The sequence below is a fragment of the Malaclemys terrapin genome, chromosome 18 (assembly GCF_027887155.1).
Source record: "Malaclemys terrapin pileata isolate rMalTer1 chromosome 18, rMalTer1.hap1, whole genome shotgun sequence".
Lineage (NCBI taxonomy): Eukaryota > Metazoa > Chordata > Testudines > Emydidae > Malaclemys > Malaclemys terrapin.
Genome location: NC_071522.1, coordinates 3,826,203 through 3,849,429, shown reverse-complemented (window position 1 = coordinate 3,849,429; position 23,227 = coordinate 3,826,203). Strand labels below are relative to the sequence as shown.

Genomic DNA, 23,227 nt, shown 5'->3' with positions numbered 1-23,227 from the left:
TGCTCATGCCCTACTGGAGTCTTTGGTACCCTTTGGCCAGTTGGAGGGGAGGGACACCGACTGACTCACATCCCCCAGCTTCAGGGATATAACAGGGAGTGTGAGCCATGTGAAGCCTCTTTTGGCTCCATTCCAGCAGCCTCATCCTGAACTAAGGAATCCAGCCTGACAGATGCTGTGGGTCTCACCAGTTGCCCATTTGGGGTCAGGAAGTAATTTTTTCTCTCATAAGGGTCAATTGCCAGAGGCACAGAGAGCTTTTTAGCCTTCCTCGTAGTACCTCCAAGCCTCAGTAAATTAGGCAGAAATGCACTTAGTATCTAACAGAGATACCTGGTGGAGTTGCTAATTCAACACAACATGCAGACGGTTTCCAGTGCCATTAAAAGGATAAAATAAGGGTTCCAAGAGGTAAAAGACATGGGATTTTGCTGATGGGCGTTGGGCTCATGGGATAGGGTCAGACATTGTGGCTCATGTGGGTGGAGGCCCCCGCCCTTCTGCACTCTCTGTCCCCTTGATGGAGGGGTGGGATTGGTAGGTCTCAGAGCAAGATGAGTCATGGTGGGGGAGGGAAGGTAGGCCAAGGAAAGCGTAACCCAAGTTATCGGTTATTTGGTAGGAGCCTGTAACCCCCACACTGGAACCACTTAAAATGCCTGTTATATGAGAATATGGGTGATGGGTGGGTAGCACACCTCCCCTGTGTTTAAGTTTAATAAAATGTTTCACCCGGCCATTTAAAATCCATCCATGTGACTGTCTTCATTTCACTTCTGTGTCCAGATCAGTGGGGAATTTGATTGATTGATATTACACAACTTTTTTCAAAAGTGAGCTTTAATTAACCTTTTTTTATAACTGATGTTTAAGCTACCAGTTTTAGAACTGTCTGTAGTAAGCACAAAGAAATTTTTATTTTAAGCAGTAATTGTAGGGATAACAATGATGACAATAAATAATCCTGGCAGAATTCTATGTCAGAGCCTTTTAAAAACACAGTATTGGGGACAGATTATTTCTCTTTTACAAGACTACAATAGCACACTATAAATGTTCCATCCTGTAACAAGGACCTTGAATTTCTATTGAAACCACCCAACACCAAAAGGTCACCATTTCAAGAGGCATTTAAATGCCAACATGCTACTTCATTCTCTAAAACAGAAAAAAGTCAACTTCCCTGCAAGCACACATTAAAAGGGCTTAATTATACAGAGGAGAAAGAAACTTACTGTGGGACAGAAAAGAGTAGAACATATTTTTCTTTCACAAAATGAATTTTTCTACAGAAAACTTAAAGCTTGCTTGTGAGCTCTACATAAAGATGGCTAAAACTTTAAAAAAATGTTGTTATAAAGTTAAAATTAAAATTGCCTTAAATGCTGTGTTTTTTTTAAATTTTATTTACCAGTTGTTCTAGCAGAAAAGTCATAACTATGAGTCACAGTGCTGGTACTTGGCTCATTTTTAAGTGGATTTGAAGTGAGCGGCTTTCTGGTTCTTTTTTTCTGATTGAACAGTGGTACAGGTAGACAACCTAAATATAAATTAAAATAACTGTATCATATACTGTTGGAAAGCCATGAAATCCTTCTGGCTAAGGGATACACCATTTACATTTTCCATTCGTAAAATGGGTAAATGATAATTACTTAATTAACATTTCTATCCATTATTATTATCTTTATTATTTATTTTATATCACCTGAGGATGTGGTACTTCATAAGGAAGACAAGGGAAGAGTTTACAATCTAAAACCCCAGTCCTGCAAACACTTGCACATCTGCTAAACTCTTCACTCTCTGAATGGTTCCACTGAGTTCAACATTACCACTATATGACCTCAACCCTCCAGCAAGGTACATATTTAGTGGAACTCTATTTGAGCACAGGGGACTGGCTGTTTGGAAGTGTTTGCAGAATTGAGTAAATACATTGATAAAATGATTTTCAAATTGTACAGTAATAAAAAGTAATTGATACCTGCTGTGCTACGAGATGAACTGTCACTTAAATTTCTCTTCATTTCTTTCACAATATCCAAATATCCAATAATTTATTCACTATTCCAAATTCTCCATGTGAAAGTTATATTTCAATTAAATCTGCCTGTAGGAAAAAAAAACTAATTCACATTATAAATATAACTAAAGTACATGCAGCTTTTCATCAGCTTCACTTCATTATTTGTGTAACAGTTTATGTATATCAATTTAGGCACATTCTTAACTTTACTTGTGTGAGTAGTCTTATTGATTTCTGTGGTACCATTAATGTGCATAAAATTATACCAGATGAGTAAGACTTTCCAGGATCAGGGCCCCAGTTATTACATTTTTGAAGTAAAATAAAATATTTTGCATAGTTACATCTATTTTGGTCCAGGTTTATTTTTAATGCATTTAAACATTCTAAAAAATCTTCCCCTTTGAAATGAAAACAAATTATAACTTTAAATTCAAAGGGTAATTTTGTATAAGTCCCTGAAAATAAGGAATTAAAATGAAAGTGATGACTTAACCATAACTTTAACATTGTTATAAAGTGTGGTGCTATAATAAACCCTGAAAAGTTAATTATCAAAATGGAATGCCTGATGGTTAAGAATAAGAACTGAAGGTTTAACTATTTTATGAAAAATAGTGCCACTGCACCCATTGCACACAATATGAAAATGAAAGAGATACATTTGCTGTTCTAAAGAATACTGTATAGGCCCCTAACCTTTAAACACTTCCCTTTTGCAGCAGGTATTTGATATGACCAGAATCCATCATTATAAACTGGAGATTCTGTGGGAAGAATTAACAGAAATTAACTTTTAAAGTACATTCACATTTGACAAACATGAATTTTTATTTGCCATGCTCCTTTCTGAGTAATCCATGACAGTATTATAAGTAGAAACAGTGAATATTTTATTCCTAGACCACACAGTTTGAGCTGCTATTCCATGTACATCATTTCACTTTAAATGTTTAAATGGCTTTAATCCAATCTGACCTGGTGTCATATATTTGTGCACATAAAATCACTATAACAGAGTAATTACATTTTGCTCATTTCTAGATGTGATAGTGACATGAATTTTGTAAAACTTTTGTAAAATGATATGCAATTGTGGTACAATATAAGCAGTGTTGCCAACTTTCTTCATTTTATTGTGAGTCTTGAGATATTGGGTGTTTTTATTAAGTAAGCTTCACCTACTGGAATCAAGAGAATGCATGAGAATCACAGCTTTCATTAAATAAATAAATAAAAGTATGTTTCTAGCCCTGGGTGCAGAGAAAAGCTTGAAAAAGTGAAGCAAGTCCTATATACCTTAAAGTCTCAGAAATCTAAAGAAAAATAAAAAGAACCCCAAATTTATTATTTTTTAATCTTATTATTTTTAACCAATATTGTCATTTTGGGGGTCCTGACTCATAATTTTTTAATGTTTGAATTTACGGTTGCCCTATCTGAGATACAAAAAAAGAGGACTTCCATAAAACTGGACAGCTGGCAGTGTTTACTGAGTACCCTTACAGATTTCCCAGGACAGCTACCTCAAAAAAGTTATGATCCTGGGAAAACCTGGACAGGTAGCAATGCTACTTGGAGTTGGCCATATTGTATAGGGACTGATCCAGCAAAAAAATATTTTTGTGTGTTTATAAAATGGAGACCTTAATGATTACTAAAATTAATAATAATAATAATCATCACAATTACTTGCCCCGATTCTTAGCATATAAAATGCTGAAAATCCTTATGTACATGCTTAACTATGATTTGTGTAATGTCTTTCATGTTTGTAGGATCAGAGCCCACCTACCTAATACATAAGATAGACAGGCTATATATATATATAGCTAATTTATAATCTAGTTTATGTCATGGACATCAATGACAGATGCACATGCATAAATTAGGGCAGAATTTGGCCCTGAGGTCTGTAATAGTTTGTATTTCAAACACTTTTTGGTGGTTCCATAACCCATCAATGAAAATAAATGTGTGAGATTTGTAAAATGAAGCCAAATAAAAAGCATACAATCCTGTAATTTAATGTTATGGCCTCGGATCTTGCTGTGCTGTGTGTGATTTTACAGTGACTTTTATTTCCTTGGAGTTGAGGTAAAAACGTGGCCACTGCTAACGACTGAGGGACAAGCCCGTGACAGGACAAGCAGCTGAGGAGAAACTGGGGTAAACCCCGTCCCAGGGCTTAGGAAAGCGGGAAAACCCAACTCCAGGATCAGGGTCTCAGCAGCTGGGCTGAAACTCTGCCCAGAGCTAGTGCACGGGGCTGAGCGAAGGCTGATATCAAGCCCGCCAAAAATCAACGGCTGGAACAAGCGGTTACCCCAGCGCGAGGGGGAGGCGGGAAAGCGCAGACCCAGCGCTCCATTCCGCCGTGCTCGCTCCTTCTCCGCACAGCTCGGGACTGGGGGAGACTGAGGAGGGTGACTGTGTGTGTGGAGGGTGGGGGGTTGTGTCAGGCACAGAGGATAGGAGGCACACAGCCCCGTGGGGAGAGCACAAGCTAAGTAGGGAGATTGGTTGCACAAAACGAATAAACTCATTTCCCTTTGGATTTTATTGCATGTGGGCTTGCCTAGGGGGCGCCAGAAGCCCAACAGAAACATGCAATAAATCCTCCTGAACTCGAACTATACTGTGTAAACTTATCCCCGTGCTCCAGCCTGTGACAGGCTTTCCCCTCAACAATCAGCTCTGGGCTGGATTTCACCCAAGCTTCTTTTCCCCCTTTATCCTCTGAGTGGCTTTTTCTTCAGCCATTAGTTCTGGGCAGGCTTTTACCTCTGCAAGAAAAAATATTATGAGAATAAATAAAGTACCTGGGAACCTCACCATTTAAACAATCACACCCAGCTAAAATAATGTAGATGTGTGTGTTTTTCAGAACTGCCCTTACCCTAAGCTCTGGGTGTTTTGCAAGATAGACAAATAGTATTTCATTTTAAAAATTTAAAAGATGTATAGTGCACTTAATAGGGCTACCAATTAAATATAAATGAAGGATTCATTTCTTTGGGGGTGAAAAGGTCCAGGTGCCCCAGTTGTCTGGATAGGAAAAACATGCCCAGTCTTTACAGTTAGAGATATTATTAGTCCTATCATCTTTATTTTAATTTATTTAAGTGTAGAAGATCCACTCAGCAGTCTGGTGCAGTAATTACTAGTTCACACGGGATACGAGCTAACGTAGCGGGGTTTTGCCCCTTGCTCCTAGTCTGGCATGAGTTGTGTGCATTGCAGAGGAGTCACTCTCCTCCCCTAGGGAAGGAGCCCTCATTGTTTAAGTGGGGCAACGCTCTGTTCCTGTCTTCAAAGCAGTGCTGATAGGGGCAGCTCTAAGCACTATGATGCTTTAAGCAAGTTGGCAAATATCAATTCCTACCAGGCTGCAATGACCTATACAAGTAGCTACTGAACGTTTTGCTGCCCCTGGTATTTTGCTTTCAGGGGCAACTATCTGTTACAGTGGTAGATGCAGCCCTATGTTAATATTCTTTGGAGGCAGTCAAGTTCAGCTTTCAGTCTTTAGGGCAGCCAGTCACTCCAACAGAGAGCATTGTGGGGGAGAATGCACAGAGGAATCTCTATAAAATGGCTTAGACTAAATAGTTTTATCATTAGTAATAACTTTTCAAAGTCCTCCCAACCCTGCTCTTAAGGCTTTTGTACTGCTGCACAAATAAAAAAGCAATCATTACAGAACGCAAAAACAAAACAGCCCTAAAATTATATTGAAGAAGCCAAAATAAGTGCCTGAATAATTTTCCAGGGAAACAAAAATAGATGTTGGTGCACAACACAGTAATAACGGATTATGTTGTTGTCAGCATCTTCACTCAGAAGAATGAAAACTCTTTAAATGTTTCTTTTTCATTTATGACCACAAATTCACTAGAGTTAGTACTGGGAAACCAGGAGTTAAACATTCTTCGGAAGTTAACTTGCTTTAAGGGTATAAAAGAAGCTTCCATGGCTTTAGTCCTAAACTCATGTTTGGAAATGCACTGTATCTTTTCTATTAAAGCGTTTCTTCTGAGACAAACTTCTTGCAAGTTAAATGAGGTAAGTGTATAAACAATTGCTGTGTTTCACTCTACCTCTTGCAAGGAATTATAAACATCATACATTCAAAAATAAAAGAGAAACTGTGTTTACCAGCACTGTGTATTTGCATTTTACAGTTTAATTTCCAAAGTCTTGCACTGTTTAAATTCTATAAACAGGACTCAAAGTGTGAGTCATTTGTTCAGTCACTGTGTAAGTAATAACTTTGGAACCATGACCAAAAGCAATGGGGTCAAAGGATGATACAAAACAGTCTTTTGGTGTAAAATATAACTATTCTAGTTTGTTTAATATATTATTTACTACAGTTATCTTTCTTGAAACTATGTGACAAGTTACTAAAGTGAAGAAATAATACCATTAGGTGTCTGAATAAACAGTCTATCCAGATTAGTTCACTACAAGGTTTACTAAATCAGTATGCATAGGCTGAAATTTGAAGTGTAAGTTTTATTATGTGAGTACACTTCCAGTAGATTTAATCATGATGTATGAATCCTGTGTTCAGCTTTCTTTTCTTATATCTATACCATATCAAATCTGTCTTAAAAAACCTTTCTCACATAGCAGTGAGGTTTCTGGATGATTGAAATATAAATCCTATACACATTCTAACAGAAAGAAAGCGAATTTTGACAAAAATTATATTTTATATGCTTGAAATGTAGAGATCATTTGTATCTCTGTGGTGTGCAGTGAGTCATTACAGAGTTGTAAGTACAATTAGTACAGATTACTCTTGCCAATAAAAAGGTGTTTTTTCCTGCTGAGACCTTTTATTCTCCAAGTTATAATATTGTATGGTAAAAGCCTTTAGGAAAGGATGTGTGAAATGTTCACAATAAGGTGGGTTCCGGATAGTCTAGACTTGTAGAAGACCTTATATAATGGCTTGGGATTGCAGGTATAATGCTGGCCATAAAACATTGCCAGGATGCCATAGAACATATGTGACTGCTGCATAGTCTAATTTTCTTCTTTGAAAGTCCTTTGTGAATGGTAGTTATGGTGTATGTATTGGGATTATGGAACAATTCTGAAGTTGGAAAAAGGCAGGTTCTTGACCTCTGAAGATTTTGAGAGGCAAGTACAACTATTTGATCTTATGTCAGCTACATCAATCTATTTTTTGTATCATTAGAATCGTAGAAGTTAGAAATGTAAAACACCAATTAGATAATCTGCACTGGCACAGAGGTCCAGGCTAACAGATCCCATTGCACCATTGGGGCCAAAAATATTACACTCTGATGTGAATATACTGAATTTTAATTTTTAATTAAGCCCCCTGCAGTCACTGTTCATTAGTTAAGTATGATAAAACTGTCATATATATATATATATATATATATATATACACACACACACACACACACACACACACATATATACATACACATACACAAACAATAAACACACTTCAAGAAATCCAGCTATACTTGGATACCAACATTTCTTTGGTAGTTGACAGTAATGAGCTTTCAGCATTTTGTCTATCACAATACCTAAGATGTGAAATCATAACGTCATATTTTGTTGTGTATTTTTGCTTACTTTAAATCCATTTCTCTATTACATATTGTACTGGCTATGTGATATAAAACACACATGAAGTGATGCACAAATATACCTGGTACATCCAATTTGAAGTGCTAGCATTCTGTGGATTTTCAATGTAGAATGTGAACATTATTTTAAAGTACAAATTAAAAATTATATTGTTTTTTATTATTATAGTATTTGATTATACACTGTATAACATTACAGACTGAGTACAGGAATTAGTGATTGAACTATATGACTGTATCTTTAGCTGATTTATACATATTATGATCCAAATATGGTAAAAAGAAGGGCAGGGCTTGGGAAGGAGGAGTGTCAGTTTAGCAACACCCATGTATTGCAACAGAAAACTCGTAAGACTTGTTAGAGAAATGTTAATACACATCAGTTAACATCTGGTCTAGACAGATAAAAAAGTCAAACATTTTCTGTCCTTTCTTAGGAACAAATGTTTTACTTTGCTATTATTTTCTGTTTTGATTGCAGCAACATTAAAGCAGCTTAATAGAATGACTTCCTGTTATGTTGTTCATGAGGCTCCTGTACGAAGAGTTGCTATCTTTGGAGGGACTCATGGCAATGAGTTATCAGGGGTATTTTTGGTCAAGCATTGGCAAGAGAATGGAGCTGAGATTCAAAGAACAGGGCTGGAAGTGAGACCATTTATTACCAACCCAAGCGCTGTGAAGAAATGTACTAGATATATTGACTGTGACCTGAACCGAGTTTTTGACCCTGATAATCTTGGGTAAGAATAACTGTGTGCTTGTATATTTTTAGTTTTCTATCTTAAATGTTATCAGGAGCTTCTTTTATTATTTTATTGGTAAAATTTTTACATGAACACTAATAACCTTTTGACAGTGCAATCATATGATATTGTTGACTGACTTTTAACCCAGAAAGACCAAATAGAATGTACTTATTTGATTCATTGTTTAAATAGTGCTTATGCAACAAGAGACAAATTGTTAGAGGAAGTTAGACTATATTTAAAATCAATATAGAATTTGCTGTATTCATGTAAAGTTAAGTATTGCTATTACTCTGAGTGACAGTCTCATTTCTCACATGTCTTGAAATAAACCCCTTGGGCATTTTAACTTTTGGACTGTTGTTAATGCCACTGTACTGGTAGCCACATAGCCAGTTGTTAAAACACAAAGCTATTTAAATATAGATAAATATGAAAGCGAGTGTCTGAGAAAAAAAACAAATGTTATACAAATATTGAGAGTATTTTAAATTTCAGTTACATATAGTGTAGAATGAAATGTGAAAACAGTCAAGTTTGAAATATGCATAGTATGGCAAAATTATACAGACAAAATTGTCAATAAATTAAGTGATCACACTGTATTTCTTGATTTACATAATCTAAAACAAAGTGTAACTATTCTGATTTAAGAGGCTTATTTTACAATGATAAATTACATTTTTAATGGAACTTTGTGTTAGCTCTGTTTGAGAAGTTAACTGTTCAAATGGACTTTGGTAGGTGAACCAAGCATTTTTAAGTACGATATATCTTCATGCTCAACAGATAATTATGCAACACAAAGGTCCTGATGGGAAAGGTGGATAACAGCAAAGACCATTTATATCATACATGCTGTATAAAAGTATTTGTCTTTACAATGCATCTATGCATTTTCATTTGACATTTTATCTAAGAGAGAATTGTTTTATTGGTAATGTCACTTATAAGGTAAATACTTGGCAAGAGACAAAGATCTGCACCAACTTTTTAACTGTTTATCCATACATAGACTTATACATTTAGAATATCTTCTTTGTCTTCCTGTTTATTATTTCACCTGCTTTGAAATTGGAATGATTTAATAAATGTACTGTCAGGTTATCTAATTTAAAGTATTTCTTCTAAAATGCTTTTTGTATAACTTTTACTAATATTTCTCAGTAAATCCCAACAGATTACTCAAGACTAGAGCATTAGTAAGTACATTTAGAAGACTATTGTACTTTTTTTTTCTGATGTGGAGATATAGTTACCAATGGCTTTACAAAAATAGAGTGTGATATCCCAGCCCCATTGGAGGCAATGGCATAGCTCTCATTGACTTCAATACGGCAGGATTTTACCCAGAGTACTTACATCTTTCCCCTATTCCAAGAAGTTCTCAATTTCAATTAAATTAAAGCACAAAGATATAAAATTATAGACTATGACATCATATCCCATGCCATTTTACAATGAAATTAATAAAGTACAGTACATTCAACTATAATATCTCACAACCATAAACTATATTAAAAAGAACAGTTTGATTTAGTTTTAAAGACATTGAGATGGAACTTACTAAAATCTTGAGGGAAAGAATTCCAGATGGAATTCATAAGTATCATCTGCTTTATGGAGCAAGAGGACCTAAACCAAGGGATCTTAAGAATCTGGTCTGAATATGAAAAGTAAGAAGTAGATCAAAAAGAAAACAAGCCATGAAAGACATAGATCAGGACCAAGGTCTAAGGGCATGAACTAACTCCTGAAAGACTTCTATGTTCAACAGATGCTGGATTAAGCCCTAGAAATGACTTTACATGGTGCATAACTCTTGTGCTGCCTTTCTGTACAGAGGGAGAATTTCAACCATTGTGAACTGGGAGCCATTGCAAAGAAGTAAAGCAGAAGTAATGTAAAATACCATTTTAGATTAGGTGAAAAATCTTGCAAAATACTGATAGAGACAACAGCAAGACATATTGCCAACTAGCATTAATACTTGTTAAGTTCAAGCACAACCTGTTACAGGTCAAACAGTTTGATGGAGTAGTTGTATATGGTATATCAATTCTAATCAATTATGGAAAAAATCAAATGAAAAGGATACTCTAATTTTTGTTGACAGCAAAGCTATAGAATTTGTTAATTAATTTATTTGTACTAATATTAACAGCAGGCAAATCACAGAAGATATTCCATATGAAGTGAGAAGGGCTCAGGAAATCAACCATATATTTGGTCCAAAAGATAGTAATGATGCCTATGACCTTATTTTTGACCTTCACAACACAACTTCTAACATGGGTGGCACTCTCATTCTTGAAAACTCCAGGAATAACTTTACAATCCAGATGTTTCATTATATTAAGGTAAAACTAATTTTTAGTAAACTATGAGAATAAATTTAGATTTGTATTTGAAACATATTACTGTATATCAACTTTGTGCCTTTATTTAAATACAGTTATGCTGTTTTGTTTTATTTTGTTAAAATGTTTGGAAAAGTATATTAAAACTAATTATAGAATGGGATATTTACTATCACAAAGAATTATTAAATTGGGTCCAATACTGGTTAGTACTGATTCCAACCTTTCATGATAACAATAGATATAGACAGCACTAGTAAATAAATTAATCTGTTAATAAGACAAATGTGGGGCAGTAGCAAAAAACAACATACACAGCAAAATTAATAAAAACTTAAAGATCATTGGGTCTGTTTTTAAACTAGTCTGTCATAAAGCTGGAAAAAATTGTAGACTGAATGCAAAATGTTGTAAGACATCAGTTATTTAAAATGCAGACTTTAAAAATGGATGGAATAAGGCTATGACAAAAGAAACCCTGATATACATTGGCTGCAGTACTAATAAGTGTTGGAAATGTTTAATCTTGTTGGTATTGCAAGTGACTCACATTTAGAGTGAGATTTTCAAAAGTGCTCCATGTTGGCCTGTTATCTTACTGAAGTTAACGGTAAGCCTCCGACTATCTTTAATGGGAGCAAAGTTAGGTCAATATGGTACATTTTGAAAATCCCCTCCCCTTAATTCATATACTTCAAGATAAGATATTTCATATACTTTGACATATGGTATTTAATTTTCTTTGTGTCCCATACCTCTGTTTATATACTGTTCAAAGATGTGGTCAGTTTATGTGTAAGAGTATATGAAGATTGACATACATCTAATCAAAATGTAGAAATGATAGGCAGTAATCTAGAAAGGAATGGATAGGAAGGTTTTCTGCCAAGACATATAAAAAAGAACTGGGCTAACTCACTACATGTGTCTAATAAAAGAATCAAACCATAGCTAGAAGAAAAATATTTGAAATCTGTCCTAAAGCAATTTGATTCTGGGTAAATTAAGACTGGAACTGTGTTCATTAATATCAGCGTGCAGCAAAGTTCAGTGGAGCATGCCTGACATGAGCTAAGGGAAAGCAGACCAACAAATATAGCTTTGTATGTTTTCTAAAGATGTCCTACTTATTTTAGGGCCATGAAATAAGAGCAACATATTGAAGACATTGTGTAAATCACTTCAGCGTCAGTAGTCTTTTGTAGCGCAACATTTTTAATATTTGCATAAGAAAGACTTTTTTTGACAAATCTTCACAGAATGCTTTGGCCCCAGAATGCTGTCCTGTTTTCCTGACTGAACATCCTAACTTGAAATATGCTACAATTCGATCTATAGCAAAACACCCTGTTGGTAAATATGAATGTTGAGACCACTTTCCAATCCCCAGAAATTATTAAAATAGATGCCTGTCTCCAGATCTTTTTCTTTTTAAGTTGTTTCTTTAAGTTAAACAAATTTCTATAATGAGGTTCATCCACCTGCTTCGTAATCATATGAGCTTGATTTGGTAAATAAATGATCCATTCTGCATCCTAAATTGTCCCCCCTTTTTTTATACTCAAACAATCCTCTTTTTATAAGAATAATATTTTATTGGAGATATTTATAATATTTTAGGATAGAAAGTAAATTATGCTGTTTGATTATAAGCATTACTGATGTTGAACTCAGAAGAGATATTTATTTCTCATAAATAAAACTAGGATGAATGTTGATTGTTAACCAGAAAAGGGATGGTGGGATAAAGTGGCTAACCTGTTCATTTATACTACAATAGACAGGATAACATTAGAGAAATATTGCATTATTTTTGGAGATATCCTATCTCCTAGAACTGGAAGGGACCTTGAAAGATCATCAAGTCCAGCCCCCTGCCTTCACTAGCAGGACCAAGTACTGATTTTGCCCCAGATCCCTAAGTGGCCCCCTCAAGGATTGAACTCACAACCCTGGGTTTAGCAGGCCAATGCTCAAACCACTGAGCTGTCCCTTTGCCTCCAATGTTAATTAAACTGGTAATTCTAAAACAGTAAGCAGAGGCACACACAGGCATGTATATTTTTAGTGTGCATTCTATACATGTGACATACAATGTCTATCAATATCTCCCTCATTTGTACACAGGTGTGGAAGTTGGGCCTCAGCCCCAAGGAGTTCTTAGAGCTGACATTTTGGACAAAATGAGAAAGATTATCAAACATGGCCTCGATTTTGTGCACATTTTTAATGAAGGTATAGTAAATCATGCAAGCATGAACACTCCTATTCTCTGCTAGTAACTCATTGCAAAAGAGTAGATTTTTTTAAATAAATGAAGCTACAGCATTTTGCAATGAAACAAATGCAACTCATATTTTGTATTATTGTAGTATTAATAGTATGTTCGTTCATACAGTCTTTAATAAATTATTTACAATTTATTTTACTCATTCTGAATTACAGCATGATGAATAATTGTATAAGAATGTTGGAACTGAGAATTGCACTTAAGCCTTAAGAACTTCTATTGTTAATGTCTTTTGCCCTCTTTTATTGAATCTTGAGAATCTAGAACTATGGTGAAACTTGATCCTACAAAAAGCAACAGAGAGTCCTGTGGCACCTTTAAGACTAACTGATGTATTGGGGCATTCACCCACAAAAGCTTATGCTCCAATACATCGGTTAGTCTTAAAGGTGCCACAGGACTCTCTGTTGCTTTTTACAGATCCAGACTAACACGGCTACCCCTCTGATACTTGATCCTACAAGATACATCATAGATATAAAGTGGTAGTTCACAACTGTGTTCACAACTTATTGTATAGTAAGTGTATGCTGAGAGTGCAATATAAAAAAGAAACATTTATAATGAGCAGCTTATTCATTTCCATTTCTTACTATACCTTTGACTCTCATAAAATAATTTGAAGTAATAAACTTTTGTTATGCACCTATACAAAGTCAAATACAGAGTTGTTATAAATTAAAATATCTTTGTATTGGGAAAGTTTGTGCTTGACTGCTGATTGTCAGTTTATTCTTGAAGCAGTGACATAGGCATGCAAGAACTGCATGCATTCCCATCAATATCATTCCCTAACTATTAAATAATGCTGTCAGATTTTATGAATTCCTTATCTACAAAATGAATTTATTACGGTGTATGCAGTGATTGAGATCCCCGATTTCAAAAATACTGTTCAAATTTAGATCCAGATTTTTATGCAACACTAAGCAACTGGGTCGTCTTTCAGCAACCTGACCTTCACGGGATAGGAAATCTGGAGCTAGACATATTCGTATTACTTGAGTTAATTACTAACTGATAAACTATGAACAGATACAAATTAATGACTTCAGCCATTCTAAATAAAATAGTAAATTAGGTATATTATTTAACTGGGAATTTGCTGACATGACATTTAAAAATATATTTATCCTTTCTAGGAAAGGAATTTCCACCATGTACAATTGAAATTTACAAAATAATGGAAAAAGTAGATTATCCCAGGAATAAAAATGGTGAAATTACTGCTGTTATTCACCCTAGCCTGCAGGTAAAATCTATCATTCTTCATTTACAACATTTGTATAGGTATTCCATTTGATGTTTGGTTTATAGTATAGTATATGGTATATCATCAAATAAGATATTTACTATTATGTCAAACCCACCAATGGAGAGATTGAATGTTTCAGAACTATTCATATAAGTTTTATAACTAATGGTTTACAGTATTTCAGTAATTGATTGGGAAGTTCTAAACTCAGTTTTGAACAAAAACTCAAGGAAAAGAAAGTATGGTATACTTTCATTCTAAACAGGCACTTCCAATTTTGGGAGCCAAACCTTTGAGAAACCTTGGGCCTAATTTTCAGAGTTGCTGAGCATTCACAGTTCCCATTTATTTCAACTGGAATAGTGAGTGCTCAGCACTTTTAAAAATCAGGCCCAAGATGCCTAAGGTCCCAAATCAGTGGAGCTTTGAAAGTTTTGGCCATAAACTGTATAGAGTAGTATAACTATGCATAATAAACTTAAGAATCTTATATGAAAGTTGTCAAAAAATATTAAGGTGAAAATATAATATATTTTCTAACAATCTATAATCTAATTTCCTATAAGGATCAAGACTGGCAGCCACTGAACAATGGGGAGCCTATATTTTTAACTCTTGATGGAGAGACCATTAATTATGAAGGGGATTCTACAGTATACCCAACATTTGTGAATGAGGCTGCATACTATGAAAAGAAACAAGCTTTTGTAAAAACAGTCAAAGTAAAACTTACTGCAAAAGGTATCAGATCCTCTTTGTCTTAAAACTAGGACATTTGTGAAAGATTATAAAACTTTTTTAGACATACGGCCAAATTCATTGCTGATTTCTACTCCATGTAATCCAGGTGAAGTCAGTGGGGATTTATGGACCATAAATCAATGCAGAAATAAACCCTTAATTTAAAATTGTGTATTAATTAATTTTGCTAAGCACTTTGAAGATGAAAAGCACTTTTTAAATGCAAAGTATTATTTTTAGTCATGTTTATTGCAGATACTAAAAATAAATATTACTAGTTTATATAGCTAATTATTTAATGCATTCTGCAAAATTGTGTCTACATAATATACCAAATTATTGATGAATGTGTTATAAACTTTTATCTAAAGATTTTCCTACATTCAAATTTTAAATCTTTCCCAAATGTTATTCAGAATTGTGCAACCTGAAGTCTACATTACTGAAAAAATGCACACTGTGTTAGGAAATGTTTTCAATTTGAGTAAGAAAGTTACTCTGAATAAAATAAAATGGAAACCAGGTACACTTAAAGTATTATCTAGTTAATGTTAAAGACAAATAAATCAAAAATTCATTTTGTTGAGTTAATGGCATATGTTTAAATTACATGTTATGTGCCCAGAAATTTACTGGTACAATATTATACTTCATGGTCAATATTTGTGGAAAGTGTAAGAATTTTGATGAAAATTTGATAAAATTTCTGCAGCAATGAAAATATAAAGCGTTCTGTAATTGCAAAGTTTTTCAGTTACATCTACATGTTTTCTGGCTATGCCAAAAGAAGGACAGGAGACATTTGACATTGGTTTAATGAGGCTGCAATTTTATTAGATGTTTGGGACTACCTGGCAGATAAGTGTGTACACTGCAGGAAACCCCACGTTTATTCCATAATTACCTGGGGGGGGGAGTTACCAGCTCCCCCTCTTTTTCCATCCATGTCCCTCTAGCAAATCCATTGCCGGGACCTTACCATACCTGGGGTGAGGGGTTTCCACCAGCTCCCCCTCTTTTTTAATATACCCATTCCCTCCAGCAAATCCATTGCCAGGACCTTACCATCCACCCCTACCTCCTAGGAGGGTTAAGGTTGGCTATAAGAATGGGGGATTGGCTCCCTGACATACCAATCATAGGAGTCCCCAACCTTTAATGAACACCTCTTTTTAAGTCTTTTTCCAAGCCATTTATCTGATCACTGTATTCCTTTCCTATGGAGTACCTGCACTGGACATCTGCCACAAGGAGACACCTTGGCAGCCTCCTCCCCACACATCTCCTAATGCCATATTTTATACCAGTTAAAAACATGACAGCACCTAAGTCAGACAGGTGAACCCCATGCTCCCAAAACAACTCTGCTGCCCCATATACTATGTCAGGATGTGAAATCAGTCTTTCCTCTGGTCCCAAGGAATTTGGCCACCTCCCTGTTCACATAACTCCTTGCCTTGTCCATCCTGAGGGGGCTCACGGCTCCCCAATAGACCCTGAAGCATGTCTGACCAAATCATATTAACTCCTGGAAAAAGTTCAAGGATCAGCCCCCAAGTCCCTCCTTGCTCTGAGCATTAGTTCCACTCCTTTAAGCATTCCCAAATCGTTTTCCCCAAAATGCACCACATTATATCCGGGGGCTGCTGACAGGCCCGCACATCAAATAGCATCGGTATTAGCTGATCCCATAACTTGCCCCTCCTTGCATGCCAACTGAGTATCGCCTCATCACCAAAGCCCAGCTGTGAACCCTCAGGCAACCCTGGACACGTGACTATGGGCACAAAAGACAATACTATGCCTGCAGACCCACACCACCGTCTGCATGGCTGGTCGTCCAATATCTGTAATGAGATTATGACAAATTAATGCTGACTTACCACCTGAGGTCTTGCATACGTTCGGTACGCATCCGAATGCCAACTCCCGATTGCCTCTGCTCCCATACCTATCTGTGCTGCTGCCGTTGCTGCCCCGATTCTGAATCAGTGGGAACCAAATTCAAGGGCTGGCAGCCCCAACCTCATCAGCCCCCGTCTCAACCCAGTAACAAATTGATATGCTATGAGGGGACTCCCATCACCATGCATAAAAAGGGGGCCTTTCCCTTTTGGCCATATAACCCAGTAGGCCTTCAAAGCCTGAACTGGGCAGACTCCAGGCTCACCACCCTGCCAGAGGATCACAGATTCACCCTGGCCAACTTGATCTGTCTTTGACCGTCGCAAGTGTAATATTATTGAATGCTCCTGCCATTGTATATCCCGCAGTTGCAAAGCCCTTCCTACCAGACCCAAATACTAGCTCACTGATCCTGAAAGCACCAAAAACTGCTGTCAAGAATGCAGCCCTGAACAAGACCGACTCCTGTCCATGAGCCAAAAACCTTCCAACTAAAAAAACCACTGCAAAGATCAGGATAACCATTTAGCCTACTGACGAATGTAATGGCAGAAAGGCGATTCGAGATTGTGGAGGATGCCAGTTGACGGTTTGCCAACGACAGCATGTGCTGCAGCACCTGTTCCTCTGTAATGGGCCATATCGCTGACCAGCCTTCCTAATCCTGAAATTGCATGAAATCATTAAAACTTCTCTCACAACCCTGCCACGTGCATGGAGCAACTGATCTCCACACCATACTGACAACCATTCTACCATTCTTCTAAGGTTCCATAGCGCTAGTGGCATCTGCCTGGGTTTCCGACCAGCTCCTGGTACCAACTCCAGAAATCTGTGGACCTGAAAATGAGACAAGGCATGTGCTATGCCATTGTCAACCCCAGAGAGGTTATGAAACAATGTAATTCCCTGAAGCCTTTCCGGGGGCCAAACACAAAGGGGATAAGAACCCACAGTAAACCCAGCCCACAAAACTGACCCAACAGCCTTGCTGGGGTAGTCGCACTGGAGGCCATAGCTCATACCATTGCTGCTTGAAACTAGCCTTGGGGGAAACCCACAAGTTATCCACAGGAAATTGGCTGGATGGCCCTGCCTGCCCCTGTACCCCAAATTCATTCTTTTGGAATTATTGCCTTAAAATGGCCAAACCCCACCCTTGACTTTAATCATTATTATTTTATATAAAGGGGATAAGAACCCCCATTAAAAAACCCAGCACATAGATTTGACCGATTGGCTTTGCTGGGGTAGTCCCACAGGAGGCCTTAGCCCATTCCAATGCTTGAAGCTGGCCCCTTGCACTGGCCTGCCTTCTGTCACCCACGCCCTGTTCAAACAGGGCCTACTTGCAGGTGGCATTTGTTCTACCCTGCGTCCTATACCTCCCCTTACCATTGTGGCAGGAATGTGCTGTATGAGACCCAAAACATGTTTTGCATGCATGCCTGAAGGTACAGATCCTGCAAAACCCACTGCTATAAAGAAATGTATGCCCGGGAATGTATTGCATGCCCGCCCAGTGCTGTAACAGCAACTGCTGTGATTAGATGTATGCCACTGAATGTATTGCATGCCCGCCCGATTATATTTATGTATCTAACAAAGCCAGGCTTCTCTCTGGGTAAGCTTCAACTGTAACACAAGCATAGCTAAGGAATGCAGCCTTAGCAAGACACCTCTCCCATGCTGTCCCCATGTTTGAGGAACTTACAGTTAGCCTGTATCAACCATGCAATACCCTGGCTCTGCTTATGGGGGAGGGAGTCCAGGGGCAACTGAGACAGTTTCTGGCTGGCCCATGTGATACCCCATCATGGTTTTTTTTTTTTTTTGGGGGGGGGGGGGGGGGAGGGGGCGTAAAGCTTCCGAGGAACCACTAGTGCCCGCAATCCCCACCTTTGCCACATCATTTTGGTATGGGATCCTCATTTAACTCACCCCATCCTCAGTGTCTGCCTCATCTCCTGCAATCACTTGAGTGGAATATCCTAGATCTGGGCGAACCATTACACCTTGTATGGCCTGCAAAGCTGTGGAAACAACCTCAGACACAATAACCCTGATTACTTGTATCAAATCCCAGCTGACTGTCCCACCATCAAACGCAGCCAGCTCACTTTCCTGGGTGAGTGCCTCACTTTGAGACCCTTGCCCAAGCCTGATAGGCTGCCCTTGGTAATGAAAAGCACTATCCCAGGCTCCTCCAACCCCTCGCTCTTGTTGCAAGGATCCTGCCCTTGGCTCACCCGGCCCAAATAACTGCACTCCGTCCGCCCTGTGCAGGGTTTGATTCCTCCCCAGTTCCCTGTCCCATGACACTAACTGGGAGGGAGAAGCAAAATTCCATCCCCCTGCTGTCTCCTGCCCACAGCAGGTAATACAAAAACCCTGTTCCCTAAACCTCTGTGCACCGGACAGCTGCTATGAGGGGGGACCGCACTCCCACTCCCTCTACTCATCTGTATACCGAGGGACAGAATCTGGCTCCGAGATGCTTTGCTACTCAACTGCACCTCCCTTTGTGAATTCACTCTGCTATGCCTGCCTCACCCCGCCTGAACCAGGGGGGATGGAGAATTAATCATCCCCCTGTTCCTCCCCGCTCTTATTGTTCCGTGTCTGCCAGGAGCCATGCTGCGACAAGGGCCTGCTTCTCTATTCCGGGACTGAAGTGGGAGGAGGGAGAATCTCCTCCCTGCTCTGCTTCCACGTGGGTGGAGCCGAGCTAACTGTAGTCCGGAGCACTCCTACTGAGACTTGCTGGAAGCGAAGTGGGGGGAAGGGTTTGGCCTGCTCACCGCCCTACTTCGCTTCCATGTGGAGCCGAGTAGATCTGAACACTGGAACCCTCCTGCCTCAGCCTTGGTCTGTGTAAAAAGGAAGGCTCCCGGCACCGTGCTGCTCCTTTTCAAACCCTGCATTCCCAGGGGATGTCAGCGACCACGCTGCTCCTTTTGCAGCACTTTTCATCTTCCTTCCAGCCAGCCATAAAGCAATGTTCTCTTCACTCGCCAGACTAGCCAAAAAAACCCTGCTTAAAGGTGCAGGGCAGTCATTACATGGAGCAATTTCAAATAAAATGTTTGGCATAGTGTATGATCTCGCAGTTCTTGCATCCCAGAACTCCTGTTATTTCAAAATGAAGATAGATAGATAGATAGATAGATAGATAGAATGCAAGAACAGGCCCACATGTTATAGAATTGCCACATCCAATCTGGATACATAATTAACCTCACAAATGTATTAGAAACGTGTTGTAAAATCTTTCGTTAATAAGATCAGTGAAAGCATCAGCAACTAACTTCCACGGGAGCCAATTGAAAAATATGAGTCATGTTTAGAGAGAGTTTTTCATTTCACTGCAAAAACCATTTCCAGGTTGTGAATTCATTGACATAAGTTTTTTGATGAAGGAGGAGTCGTAAATTCTATCTCGGATATATGAAAAAGAACATTAAAAGGATTTCATGTGGCGCTTACCAGGCTGCTGAAACTGTAATTTAGTGATTCTGTATTTGTAGGAACCAAGCCTGAGTATCACAGAGACAGAAAGAATGGGGGATATGAATTAACTCTCTAAATATTTATTTTGTCATATTGGCATCAGTCAGGCTGAGAAAGCATTAAAAACCATGTGCATTATTTTTTAAAAACCCTCTGCAGTAACAAGTTGAAGGTTGTGTTAATTACAATGAAAAAGCAAAGGGTTCTGATATTAGCAATCTTCCTCAAAAATCAGTATCAGAAAAATATTAGTGATAACAATAAGATGCAAATGTGATTGCACAGGAAAATCTGGTTGCTGTTCAGTATTCTCATATTTAAATTTTCTATAGATTTTTATGTTATTCTAGGCTTGATAACATGCTAACCAAAAATATTTTCCTAAATCTTTACAACTCCAACCACTGTTTGAATTGAAAAAAAAAATTATAGCTGGGTGTTTTATACCTTCTCTTCCATACCTTACTGGTGCTGAATTAAAAAAGGAAAGGGACTACTGAAAAAAGTGAGAGTTGGTGAGTTTGAGGGATGCATATAATCATTTTTTTCTGTTCTGAGTGCTTGCTATAATACAGTAAATAGAAAGATTGATGATTTAGAATGTTTTAATTTAAAATGTATTGTATTTCTCACTAGATTTAATCCCTCATAAATTAACATTAACTTATGTGGTAAGTCTATTATACAATACCCATATGCCTCAGCAGCTACAACCCATGTCATTATTTAGATAGCCAAAAGCAAGTATTTAATGGGCCAGAAAACTATTGCACCTTCCTTTTCCTTTTAGAAGTGATGTATTTCTTCTCCCTCGCTCCCAACCAATATTCTTTATCCTTGCTTTGTGTTTCAATTGCAGTGTTAAGGCAATAATAAATACAGGAGAAAAATACATGTTTATTAAATTATCTGCTTTATTTCTTGATTTTTAAATAAATATTACTGTATATCAAAAGTATAGAATTTGGCCTTCTCTACCTATTATTCATTATGGTCAAGGTCCTTGCAATCCTACTGCACAGAAACCATCTGGTACTGTGTGGTCTAGCTAGGCCCTTTGGCCACGATGGCATAAGTGTATCCTGATTGGAAAACTACTAGAAGCAACCACACAAGATGACCAGAGTAAAGTTCCGTGTATGTGCTGTGTCTTCTCAGTTCTATATATGAAGAGGAGTGTTTTCCCAGGTAACTGACAGGCATAGGTGAATTAACCAAAAGGCAAACATGTGGCCCTACTGCAATATTCTTGGCTGACAATTTCCAAAAAAGCTATTAGCACTGAAGAAATATTCCCATAAGACTCTGATTTCTTACTCACGTGCTACTAGGCCAAAAAGGGTTCAGTCATCACATTGACACCACCCATGAATCTCCTCCAATAAAAGTAAGCTTTGTTTTCTAAGATTTCAACTTTGTGGAGTCTGTTTCAGTTCTGCTTGACATCTCTACAGGGGCTGTGCATAGTAAGAGACCGAGGATACAGGATCTATAGAAAGCCAATTAATGACAACCACATTTACCATCCCAACTAGCTCTGCACCCTGCTCCCTGCTGTGTAGTTTCTTTATGTCCTTTTGCATTAAAACATTAGTCTTGTGGATCAGCTGACCCACTGTGGAGATAACTGATGCAATTGTAAGGATCTAATGCCTCTCTTTCTACCACACAAACACAGACTTGGCTATATCTTTTCTGAATAGTTTCCTCAAAATAGAAATTAACAATGAAAAAATTAGATCAGAATCCATGAAGACTAAGGCACATTCTACAGGAATACATTAACAAATATTGAACATACATAGAGCAAAAATATTTATTTTTATATACACACACGTACATAAAATAAAAAAAACAATTCAAAGTTACATGTCTTGAGGACTGATCAAATAAAAAGTGCTACAGAAAGTGCAACATACAGTACTTTGAATTCAGAAAACCTTAATGGTTCACAATTACAGTGCATTCAACTGATTTTTTTAAAAATAATTTCTTCATAGATAAATATTTACTGCTAATCTCCCCAAAGTAGCAGGGATTGGGCATTAATTTAAACCCAAGAACAACACTCAATAGGTAACAAGTATTCTGTTTAAGCAGTAAAACATGACAAGAAGTGGATTTTCAAGTGGTAATAGCAAAAGGCCAAAGACCCAGTGATTTAAATCAACCCAAACAATGATCCCTCTTAAATGAATTAATTTTAGTGATCTATTGCTCTTATGAAAGGGAATGTATACATACAAATGAGGAAAAAGAACTAGACATATAAAATTACCCCGAGCATTATAGACCAGAAAACAGATCATGATAGGTCAGTGAAAGTTGAAGGAGTTCATCTTTTCACAGAAGGCTCACCACACTGTAGAATGGGGTCCATGATAAATAACACTGGTAGCCAAAATGAAAACACCACTATATCCAGAACTTTCAAAATTACATACTTCATATTGTGGTTCTACTTCAAAGCTGAAATGTCTTTTTTTTCATATTTTCAAAACTTAACTATTCTCAGTACACAAAATGATTTCTCATGCATTAGAGAGATCAGTATAGAAAATACAGTAATGGACATCAAAGAGATTGGAATAATTTCTCCAAAAGGAAAAAATATTGTATATTACATTTGTTTGATTTGTTTAACCAATAGAAAGTAAAGAACTCTGTTTAAACACCATCACACAAACTTTGACACCAGGGATTTTGTTCAAAAGGCTCAGTATAATGCTTAGTCCTGCCTTGAGTGCAGGGG

At 37.4% G+C, this 23,227-nt stretch overlaps 2 protein-coding genes across 4 annotated transcripts in view; one reads left to right on the top strand and one right to left on the bottom strand.

The window, feature by feature from the left end:
- SPATA22 (spermatogenesis associated 22) overlaps positions 1–19,899 on the bottom strand; it is a 28,755-nt gene extending 8,856 nt beyond the window's left edge. The window contains exons 1-5 of one of the 2 annotated variants that reach the window (XM_054008237.1): positions 19,767–19,899; positions 18,907–18,998; positions 2,729–2,796; positions 1,988–2,113; positions 1,412–1,540 (exon numbers count right to left, since the gene is read on the bottom strand). In XM_054008237.1, the coding sequence (XP_053864212.1) occupies positions 1,412–1,540; positions 1,988–2,030 (172 nt within the window). In that variant the 5' untranslated portion in view covers positions 2,031–2,113; positions 2,729–2,796; positions 18,907–18,998; positions 19,767–19,899. The other variant, XM_054008238.1, reaches the window with a different exon arrangement.
- On the top strand, positions 6,005–15,646 carry ASPA (aspartoacylase). Of its 2 annotated transcripts, XM_054008241.1 has the most exons (7): positions 6,005–6,094; positions 8,147–8,408; positions 10,579–10,774; positions 12,034–12,127; positions 12,902–13,009; positions 14,207–14,316; positions 14,886–15,646. In XM_054008241.1, the coding sequence occupies exons 2-7, from the start codon at positions 8,170–8,172 to the stop codon at positions 15,081–15,083; spliced, it is 945 nt and encodes a 314-aa protein (XP_053864216.1). In that variant the 5' UTR covers positions 6,005–6,094; positions 8,147–8,169; the 3' UTR covers positions 15,084–15,646. The 2 variants fall into 2 exon arrangements, with proteins under 2 accessions (XP_053864216.1, XP_053864214.1); XM_054008239.1 differs by lacking the exon at positions 6,005–6,094 and having other exon boundaries at positions 8,017–8,408.
- Positions 19,900–23,227: the final 3,328 nt, after the last annotated feature.